Source organism: Etheostoma spectabile, chromosome 24, assembly GCF_008692095.1.
Source record: "Etheostoma spectabile isolate EspeVRDwgs_2016 chromosome 24, UIUC_Espe_1.0, whole genome shotgun sequence".
Lineage (NCBI taxonomy): Eukaryota > Metazoa > Chordata > Actinopteri > Perciformes > Percidae > Etheostoma > Etheostoma spectabile.
The window spans coordinates 12,404,200-12,415,323 of NC_045756.1; the positions used below are offsets into that span (position 1 = coordinate 12,404,200).

At 38.4% G+C, this 11,124-nt stretch overlaps 2 protein-coding genes across 3 annotated transcripts in view; one reads left to right on the plus strand and one right to left on the minus strand.

The window, feature by feature from the left end:
• Window positions 1-2,711: 2,711 nt before the first annotated feature.
• On the minus strand, window positions 2,712-9,860 carry LOC116673794 (insulin receptor substrate 2-A). Of its 2 annotated transcripts, none has more exons than XM_032506062.1 (6): window positions 9,725-9,860; window positions 7,672-8,158; window positions 6,674-6,923; window positions 4,743-4,992; window positions 4,032-4,653; window positions 2,712-3,145 (listed from the first exon to the last, which is right to left on the minus strand). In XM_032506062.1, the coding sequence occupies exons 2-6, from the start codon at window positions 8,142-8,144 to the stop codon at window positions 2,725-2,727; spliced, it is 2,016 nt and encodes a 671-aa protein (XP_032361953.1). In that variant the 5' UTR covers window positions 8,145-8,158; window positions 9,725-9,860; the 3' UTR covers window positions 2,712-2,724. The 2 variants fall into 2 exon arrangements, with proteins under 2 accessions (XP_032361953.1, XP_032361952.1); XM_032506061.1 differs by having other exon boundaries at window positions 7,666-8,158.
• Window positions 9,861-11,066: 1,206 nt separating this feature from the next.
• cyp4f3 (cytochrome P450, family 4, subfamily F, polypeptide 3) overlaps window positions 11,067-11,124 on the plus strand; it is a 7,660-nt gene continuing 7,602 nt past the window's right edge. The window contains exon 1 of the mRNA XM_032506065.1: window positions 11,067-11,124. This exon is cut by the window's right edge and continues 236 nt beyond it. The gene's annotated coding sequence lies outside the window, so the exon portion shown is untranslated.

An 11,124-nucleotide genomic window follows, 5' to 3' on the forward strand; every position in this document is an offset into this window, starting at 1 on the left:
GACCTCTCTCCCAGGCCATTCTAGATTAAACATTAGAAATGGATGTACAGTATGTTAGCATTGCAGATGAATTATACAACTGAATACTACCACTATAAGGCATACTTACTTTATTATTCAAAAAGAATCATGACATAAAATAATTGCACTCATCTGGGGAGAAAAAGAGACTTCATTGGATTATTCTGGTTCAGTAAATGTATTTTTCTTAAGGAGGAATAAAAGACCAGCGGACACAAAGACAAAGTGTGTACAAAATGACATGTGTGATACATATTAATATTAGCAACCAGGGGTGGAAGAAGGCTGCTGTGCTGCTTTATAAGTGCTCTTATAAATATAATATGGTACAATAAACATACACATTTTGCCTGCATGACTACTTTTACTTTAGATACTTCCTGTACATTTAGCAGCAGAGAAAACTTCTTAAAAGCAGTCAAATAAAATGTTTAGATTATGCATAGACTATTATAGTTACTTCTAGTTATTGTAATCTAATAATATATAATGAAATGACTGATGTGGACGGTCTGCATAATCAGTACTTTTACGTTTGATACTTTAAGTACACGTTGCTGAAAATACCTTCTACTAACTAACATACTTTAATACATGCCTCTGGTTTTGCTTCTTTTTCTCTACAATGTGAATAATTATCCACATATCAGAAAATTGTAAGTAAATTGTTTGAGTGAATATTTTTATGGTTCCTGCTTCTTTTATCAGTTTCATTGATTCAATTAATTTACATTTTTCTACATTGTATTGTATTAAAACAATTAATACATGCCCCTGTATTAGCCTTTCTTACTGACAAAGACGTAGATCAATAGAAGAAACTTCTCAGTTGTGGTCCGGAAGCTATGCACTCATCTGAGGAGGAACAAGACAAGAACAACTGTTAATTGGATTATCCTGATATAATAAATGTGTTCATTTATTTTTCTTAAGGAGTAATAAAAGGCTCAGAGACATAAGGTTCAAACTGACCGGGTCGTCTTACTTCAGTTTGTGTTTGGGTGTGCACTCCCATGATTCCTATGTCCCCTTGACAAAAACCTCACTGTTGTTTTCTCTTTTTACAGAATACATTTTGAGTTTTAAAAGGTAGAAAATATAGATTTGTGTGCTCAGACGGGTTTGTAAGTTCAGAACCTTATTGGGTGTTGTAGTTCTGTACATTTTCAGTTGTATATTAATGTGGCACTTATGTGCTTTATATACATATTGCAGGGGAATGTGGATTGAGCCACTGTTTAAGATGCTTTGCACATAAAGCTCTAATAGATATATGGTACAATAACCATACACATTTTGCCTGCATGACTACTTTTACTTTAGATACTTCCTGCACATTTAGCAGCATAGAAAAAATCTTAAAAAGCAGTCAAATAAAATCTTTATTTATGAAGATAATGCATCGACTGTTATAGATACTATTAGTAATTATAGTCTAATATATAATAAAATAACTGATGTGGGGCGTTCTTCTGCAAAATCAGTACTTGCTGATACGTTAAGTACACTTTGCTGAAATGTGTAACTTATATTAAGCTATTGTTTTCAACAGCAGAGGAAACTAAAATAACTGAAGAAAATAAATTATGCAAAGAAAAACAAAGTATATTCAAACTATTTGTACAATCTGCCTTTATAAAAGTAGTTTTGTTTGAGACTGATGTGTACATTTATCCTTAGATTCCAAAATATATATCTTACTATATTATAGCACTACATATAATATGCTACAGCAAATAAGAGTATTTGACTTCATTACGTAAAAAATAGAAAAAAAAAAGCCTCTTACAAGGAAATGGTTTTTGTAGCAAAGCCCAACTTTAAACGCAAAATGTGCACACAGCCCACTGGAGAACTCTGGTTAACTTACACCCCATGATTATATATGCAAGTACATATCACGCCCTAGTTGTTCATATTTTCACAAATCTTAAAATGGTGCATTTCAGACAAACAAATGGATGGTGCATACATACAATATTTGAAACAGATTTATGGAATTGTGTTTGATGCCGAATGTCAATAAGCAAAATGTATGACAGCAATAGTTTGTTTTTTTACAGTCCCGTTTTTTTACAGTCACAAGTTTACTCACGATGCTCCACAATGAAATCAAGATTATTATAATATTGACTCTGAAGATCAATTATTTAGCTTGATTTCCCAACAGGAATTGACACAATGCCCAGTATCTTCATTAATACACATTTGCTTTTGATTAAATATAACACACAAAGTCTTATACTTCTTAGCTGTCTGAACTTGTCAATGAAGGGCAGAAGAAAATGTGCATTCTTGTGACTTTATTCTTTTAATTTTTTCATATAACAGTTGAGCATCTTCAAGTGCTGTGTTGTTTAGCCAAAAGAGAAACATTATCTGGCAAAAAGTGGCTATCTGAAACCAAACATTAAGTGTTTTAACAGACAGATAACGGACTAAAATTGTCAAAGACAACTTTTTTTTCTTAAACATACTGTAGTATTCATTCAATGTAAGAATTTCATTCAACGTAACAACGCTGAAAAATTTAAATCAATTTTTCTTTAATCAGCTTTAGATTTACTCTTTGTGGACAGTAACCACAACGTCCGCTGCTGAACCAGAACTAAGTAAATAGTTGATATTGTTGAGATTATTGATGAGAACAAAAGTGAATTTTTACAAAAGCTGAGGACAGACCTTGAGAATTTTTACAAAGACTCAATGTCTGTCCTCAGCTTGCAGGCAACAAGGCAGGCACAAAGAAAGCCGGTATCTAACAATTTGGCGTGATGCCGCTTGGAGTTGGCTGGACCGGCCAGTACCAGAGTTTGGATTAGCCTGGATTGACCTGGTACAGCCTGATCCACTTGCAGCAAACGGAGTCAACACGCTGGACCCATCAACACTCCTCACAGGAGACGAGGTGGCCCAGGTTGGTGCCAGGAGCCGTCTCTGCTTGGCTGACGTCCGCGCCTGCCTTGCATCATCCTGTGGTTGGGTGGAGAAGCTGATGCTCATCTGTGATTGGCCAGCTTCTGCTTCTGACTGTTTGACTGAGGTCACCAGCCAGCGCGGCCTGCTGTGCTCATTGGTCTGATGATGTGATGGGTGCAGAGGAGAGCAGCTTTCAGAGGTGGAGCTACAGAAAGAATATATAAAACAAAAAAAAAAAAAAAAAAGGTTGTATTTTGCTCAGTCCAAACAATACACAGGTGGTGGTCTAAATTACATTAAATATATCCTTTGTCAATTCTAACGCTTTTATTTGTAGTGTAAGCATCTTTCAGTCTGTCGGTAAGGGTTTACTTTTTGTATTTTCCTTTACAGATGCAGTTTTCCTGTATTTAGCATGTGTAGTCAACCTTTAATGTTGCAATATTTTGTATCATACAACTAATTCAGTCAGAGGTATGAAGATAGCTAGTCGAGTCAGTTTTGTTTTTTCCTCTTCGATAGGTCAAACAATCCCCACTTTAATATGCTTAAATGACTCTTCCAATCTACTTGATGACTACAGAAAGAGGCCAAACTGGATTAAACACTGATGCATAAGTCACAATCCTGCATGATAATGACCTCTCTTTAAGCCACCTGTAAGAAAAATCAAGACTCCCTGATATTTTTTGAAGGCTGCAAGACTTTTAACGTGAAAATTCTGGAGGATATGTTTAGTTTCATTCATGGTAAAGTGTATCGCCTGACAGGATTCTTATCGTATTGATGGATATGAAAATGGATATGAGGACAACACGGAGGAAGTGTTGAGTTTGCATCAACTGGATAACAGACTCAAGCGAAGGCCTGGTTCTTGCTGCCGCCTATTTTTATTTTATAATAAAAATTTAATTTTATATTTAACTGTATAATTTTATATTTAACTGTATTTCAGTCTTTTAATGTTCTTATGCTTTTGTATTTGTTGTACTTGTTAAAGCACTTTGTAACTTGTTTTTGAAAAGTGCTCTACAAATAAAGATTATTATTATTATTATTATTATTATTTGAGAATTAACAGTTCAACTCACCTGTTGAATGACGTCTGAGGGGAAGAGGAGGGGGAGGAGGAAGCTAGCCAGCTGTGTTTATGTGGGCTTGCCATGGTCACATAGTCATCCTGAGGCAGCACAGACCGTCCGCGGCTTCTCTGTGGAGACATCATCATGTAGCCCGGCCCCTGCTCCTCACCTGGCTCCCAGCACTCCATCCCGCTGGCTGCAACGCCGCACTGGTCCCCTGTCACCACGGCAGTTCTTCTGCAGTCGTTATCTCTCCCTTCGTTTATGGGGAGATGATGGTCCGTTTTCATTTCCATGTAGCTGCCAGTCTCAGACATGGAGCTCTGATGAAGTCTGAAGGGGCTCAGGTCGGATTCAGGCTCGGTTTTGTGTTGTTTGCGGGGCTCGAGGCAACATTTAGTTGGACTTTTCTGGATTTCAGGGTTCCCGGGAGGCAAAGCCAGGCGTGAACCAAGTGGTCTAACATTCACCCGTTTGTCTCTGTGTTTGATTCGGCAGCGTTTTGAGGCCTGAAGGTTTTGAAGCTGATTGGGATTGGAGGTTGGTGACCGGCTGAAGTCGGGAAGAGCTCGTAGTGCCCTTACCGTCTCGCGAACCACCTCATGAATGTGCTGGGCTATTGCTGGGTTTCCTGTACAGAGCAGACATAAAGACGAGGAACAGTCCTAAAGCATGGTATCGCAGAAATTAGTAAAATTAGAACATCTTATTCTGAATTACCTTGGTCCCTAGCTTCCATCCAGATCTCTCCAGGACCATGTTGTGCCGACCTGCCAAGCTCCAAGAAGAATGAACCATCCAAGTGGCCAAAGCGCCGAACACCCAGCAAAGGTATCGTTACCGACGGCAAGTCACTGCATGCCGCCACTCTGACCAAGACGAGGGACGTAGCTGTGAGGCACAGCCGGCTCTCCCCCAACAGGGACTTTGAATAACCCAGACCTCTGGGTTTCACCGTGACGGGCCACACCTTAGACAAAGATGAGAAGAGCGGGGGTGTAGATCGAGGAGAGCTATTTAAAACCAATCAAGACCTGGCAGTACTTGGATTTCTTTCCTTTTTTTTAAAGCTTTCATTATTTTATGTCCAATGTTGGACTAACATTTTTTGTAAACACCGCCTGGAAGTTTAAGTTGAGGTATAATATTTAAAATGTACACTTGGATGAGTTGGTTCTTCTGTGATTTTAACTGCTCACCAACTCTTACCCTGGATTTTCATTTAGTGGTTATTAAAATGAATGACAAAATTAGCATATGGTGCAAAAGTTCCTTCATTTCGTAATTCAACTTAAAGGTGAAACTAATATATAGACACATTACATGCAAAGTGAGATATTTTAAGCCTTTATTTGATATCATTTTGATGGCATACAGCTTATGAAAACCCCAAATTCAAAATCTCAGAAAATTAGTATATTACATGAAATCCATAAAAAAGGGATTTTAAATACAGATGTCAGCCTTCTGAAAAGTATAATCATGCATATGTACTCAGTACTTTGTTTGGGCCCCTTTTGCATGAATTTCTCCCTCAATGCGGCGTGGCATGGATGCTATCAGCCTGTGGCCCTGCTGAGGTGTTATGGAAGACCAGGATGCTACAATAGTGGCCTTCAGCTCTTCTGCATTGTTCGGTCTCATGTCTTTCATCTTTCTCTTGGCAATGCCCCATATATTCTCTATGGGGTTCAAGTCAGGAGAGTTTGTGGGCCAATCAAGCAAGTAATTCCATGGTCACTGAACCAAGTTTTGGTACTTTTGGCCATGTGGGCAGGTGCCAAGTCCTGCTGAAAAATGAAGTCAGCATCTCCATAAAGCTTGTCTGCTGAAGGAAGCATAAAGTACTCTAAAATGTCCTGGTAGACGGCTGCGCTGACTCTGGACTTACTAAAGCACAGTGGACCAACACCAGCAGATGACATGGCTCCCCAAACCAACACAGACTGTGGAAACTTCACACTCGACTTCAAGCATTGTGTGCCTCTCCATTCTTCCTCCAGACTCTGGGACCTTGGTTTCCAAATGAGATGGAAAATTTGCTCTCATCAGAAAGGAGGACTTTGGACTGAGAACAGACCAGTTCCCCCCCCCCGGTGAACCAGAATGAGAGACCAATTAAAGGCTCAGGAACCCTTTGCAGGTGTTTTGGATTAATTAGCTGATTAGAGTGTGATACTTTGAGCGTACAATACTGAACTTTTGCACAATATGCTAATTTTTGGAGATTTTGAATTTGGGGTTTTCATAAGCTGTATGCCAAAATCATCAAAAGGATATCAAATAAAGGCTTGAAATATCTCACTTTGCATGTAATGAGTCTATATATTAGTTTCACCTTTTAAGTTGAATTACTGAAATGAATGAACTTTTGCACCATATGCAAATTTTATGAGTTTTCATACAATTATGCCTTGTTGAATATAATTGTAATATCATCAAGATAACTTTCCAGAACATATTGCTCTTATTTGACTTCACCTCATTTTTGACTTGGTTGTCAAGACTATTGTGTATCAAGAGGTCTTACATCACTACATTCTACAAAATGTCTTCTTTTGCAGGGCAGTAAACAAACAAAAAATGTTTTAAATCAACTGCATGTGACAGCAAAAAAAAAAAAAAAGAAAAAAAAAAAAATCTGGTCTGACCTCTTTAAAGGATGCAACAGGGGGCAGAGTACAATACCCATCATCCTCTTCATCAAACCCTTCTCCATGCTCTTCATCCTTCTGCTCTTCCTCCATCAGTTTCTTGATGGCCAGATACCACTCTGCTTGTTCCCACTGGTCCTCCACCACCAGCACCATGGTTTGATCCTTGGCATACAGCACCACCGTGTGGCCCTTCCTGGAACTGCTACTCCGGCTCACACCAAGACAGCACCTCAGATAAATCACCCTGGGAAATAAAAAGAATGGATGGGAACACCACATTTTTGAAACTGGTCCAAAATAACGCAAGACCACTGCAGTTGGTAGCTGCAATGTAATATTATCTTCCTAATGCCCACCTAAAAGTTATGTCCACTTAAAGTGCTTGTTTTGCCACTGACATGCTTGGATTATTGTTCTAAGTGTCTGACAACATTATGGAAAGGATCCCTACAGAGATCGACCCATTTGTTAAAGAGTAGGATTCCTTTCACTTAAAATAAAGCAGACCCCAAAATTTCTAGCATAACCCAACAGACTCCATTTATAAAAAAAAAAAACAAAAAAAAAACTGCAATTGTATCCTTGTTAAACACACTTCATTTAAAATTCGGCAAACAAAAAACTATGAAAAGCCATCTTGGTTGGTCTTTCTACAATCACTACTTTGATTTGGTTGGGAAAAATAAAAAAAACTTAACTCACCCATTTACATTTGAAAATGTGCTGGCTCTTTAAACACTTCATGTACCGTTTATTTAAATGGAGTCTGGCAATGGTGATTTCAGGGCTGTTTCTGTTAAATACAGTTTTGGTACTACTCAAAATCAAAACAAAAATATTTGACTCCAGACATTAAAGTAGTGTATGCCAATCAATTAGGTAAAGAACAGGCACAGGAATGAAGGGAAAGGGGACAAAAACAACTGATGACACGCTAATGTAAAGCTCCTTTAAAAACTTAATTAGTTGAAGTTACTTTAACCAACCCTTGCTTGCTTGAGCCATACAGCGCAGCTTTACCAGCAGACTTCTCCATTGCAGTGAACTTCTTCTGGCTTTTGTACCACTCGAGTCGGCTCGGCCCGGTGTGACTTCCTGCTCTCAGGACAAAATATTTTGTGTGGTTCCGGTCCAGTTTCCCCAGGGAACTTCGTTTCACCACATCGCTCTGTGGCGGGGAGGAGGTCATGAGTGTGCCAGCCAGGGTGTTGGAGCTCTGGCTGCTACAGAAGAGTTCCTCATAGAAACGAGACGCAGGACTGGACTCTGTCTCGGCGTAATGGTGCCGAGAACCCTGGTCCTGCTCCTGTTGACGATCATTGGTCCAGGAAGGCTCCAGAGGCCAGTCAGATGGCAGCCACGTTTGGGTGGAGCTGCAGCTGGAAGATGACAGAGGGGAGGTGGAAGCAGGGAGAGATCTCTCTTGGTCCGCACACCTGCTGTGCCCTTCCGCATTTTCATTCATTTCAAGCTAAAAACCTGAAACATGCACACAGAGGAAGATGAATGACAAACTGTATATTTCTACATTGCCTTCACTTCTGATCAATGTCTTTGTAGTAAAAAACAAACAGGTTGCTTGCTTTTCAAATGTTAAATTAGTACTGGGTTGTTTAAAATGATTGGCTAGTTGTCTCGACAGATTCAGAGAAGCAATTTTACAAGCTCAATTGATTCAGTATTTCTAATTTCACTAGCATTTATCTCCTTTAGCTTAAATATTTCCAAAAGTTATTTCTTAGCACAATAATTGTCAAATGATTTTTTACAAATTTTAAACGATGGCCTTAAACAACTTTCTAACAGCTGACCTGGTTCATATCATAAAAAAGGAATACATTTTATATTCATGAATAACAGTCTGTATTAATTTCTAGTGCTTAAAAATTGTAACATTTTTCTCTGCTTCTCTTCACAATTGTCAGACTCATCCACCAGCCCTCATAGAACTGGCTCAGGTCTGGAACTGGCTCAGGTCTGGAACTGGCTCAGGTCTGGAACTGGCTCAGGTCTGGAACTGGCTCAGTTTGCCTTGCTCCAGCTCTTATTTATGCTGTAATAGTTTTAGACTGCCGGGGGACTTCCTTCCTTTAACACACTGAGCTCTATCTTTCCATCTGTGTGCGTCCATGTTCCAGAAGTGCTATTTACTAACCTAGCTCTGGGGATCTCATTCCCCAGAGCCCTTGTGTTTTCTGTTGCCCCCTTGGGTGGCACCTAAATCATGGTTGCAGGTGTAGCTGTGGTCCTGTTCCACACCCTGCTATGCCCTACTACACCCTGCGGTGCCCTACTACGTCCTGTAACGCCCAGCTACACCATGAACTACTACAACTACTATTTCTAGTCACTGGTCCATTACCTTTAGTGTGACAGTTATTGGTACGGTTCATCACACCACCAACCTGCACCGTCACACACCGCCTACCAAGAGCCTGGTCTGGCCCAGGTTTCTTCTTAAAAGAGATTTTCCTCGCCACTGTCACACTGTTTGCTCTTGGGGGAATTAGGCTACTAGACTTGTTGGGACTTTATAAATTATAGTGTGGTCTAGACCTACTCTATCTGTAAAGTGTCTCGAGATAATTCATGATTTGATACTATAAACAAAATTGAATTGAGTAGTTGATTGAAAAATGTAACCAGAAACTATTTTTGAAATAATGTGGTTACAAAACCAAAAGTCTTTGCAGGTTGTTTTTTTTTTCTTCTTTTTTTTCCTTTTTTTAAACACACACCACACACACACACACACACACACACACACACACACACACACACACACACACACAAATATCTTCACTGTCGGATAAAATAAACATATTCACACTTTCGTTTTTCTATAATTTCCTAACGTTTTGTAAATACTTAAATAATTAGATAGATTAATCGCCTCGTGAAGCGTTAACATGGAGACTAAGACGGTAGAAGCTAGCAAAACATGGCAGAGGAAACGACCACCACTTAATTGAAGTTAAGCTAATTAGCAAAGTTAGCTTGCGTTTATCAACACCATTTGGACAAAAATGTTTAATAAAAACTCACCTGAAATCAAGAGGTGGCAACATTACAACTGGAAACATGCACGGTGACGCCTGCTTTTCATTCCAGGCTTCCAACAGAAGTCAAACAATTTAGCAACTTTTCTGAAAACTCCTGTCGTCAGTCGAGTTTCCGCTCAGGTGCATCCGGTGCCAATCAAGGGATTCTTCAGGAACTCCTCGTAAAATCTAACTCTAATGTATAGAAAAGTAGGATATGGTGCTCAAAACGAAAAAAATAAGCAAGTTTTATTGTTTTTATTTTAACAACATTCAAAGACAGGCAGTCAGAACATAAATAAATAAAACACAAATATGCATTATAGCAGGGGGATTGCATTTAAATAACAAATAGATCAGTTTAAGATTAAGATAAAGATTAATGTATCCCGCAAGGGGAAATTACAATTTACACTCTGTGGTTAGAACACACATTACACACAGGCCTGAACTACACACGGGCTCAGTACTTAAACATGCACTGATGGAGAGATGTCAGAGTAAGGGATCATTGTAAATTTATAATGATCGTGTACATAGGTTGATGGTTTTAATTCCTTTTTTGTTTATTGAATATTAAATTCAATGAAATGTAATATTTGAGTTCATATTCGTATATTAAAAAAGTTGGTTTTGGTTGGCAAATTAAGACGTAAAAATATGAAATTTAGCGAGTTACAGTATCAAATTAATGATGTAGTATTTATTTGTCTTGATGGACGCCCATAATAAATTCTTGTGAGGGAAATAATAAATATCTTGCTGTGACGTAAATCAAGCTTGATGTATAAAAGTTGATAAATAAAACTATATAAATGACCAATATATGGACACTGATTTGCAAGTATTATACAAAATAAAGTTGTTGCCCGAGTCTTCATCTCATTTGTCATTTTTCAACGAAGAGTGCCAAAATAAAGTAACGTTCACATATTTGGCAACCAAAACATTACAGATAAAAAATGTAAACAATCTATCAAACACAGGGTGTTTTATCTTTAAAATAAACTAAACTACAAACACATTTTACAAGAAAAAAGAGAAATGGTTCCATTTGACCTAGTTTGCTGTTAACAACAACACAAAGACGTAAGAGAACTGCCTGCAAGGCTTCAATAACCATAACAAAAAATGAGTAAATTGGCCTGTACATATATAAATAGGTGTACAATTAAACATTATAATCCAAGTAAAGGGTATTATTTACTTAGTCTCCATTAATACAGACAATGGCTTTTTTCTTTTAACAGACAAAGGAAGTGGTCTCTCTCATAACTGTTACTTCAGTTGTTCTTGTTGAAATGAGTGGCGGAAGCAGCTTGGCTTCTGTACATTTCAACATTAGTAACTTCTCATTGTGAACACAGTCGCTGTCAGAGCAGGGTGAGTATCAAGCAAACCTCT

Coding starts and splice junctions, on each gene's coding strand:
- LOC116673794 (XM_032506061.1), bottom strand. CDS start 8,144: ATGAATGAAAATGCGGAAGGGCACAGCAGGTGTGCGGACCAAGAGAGA. Junction 4,993..6,673: donor CTGTTGCATCCTTTAAAGAG/GTCAGACCAGAT, acceptor TCTTTGTCTAAG/GTGTGGCCCGTCACGGTGAA. Junction 3,146..4,031: donor CCTCAGACGTCATTCAACAG/GTGAGTTGAACT, acceptor TTCTTTCTGTAG/CTCCACCTCTGAAAGCTGCT.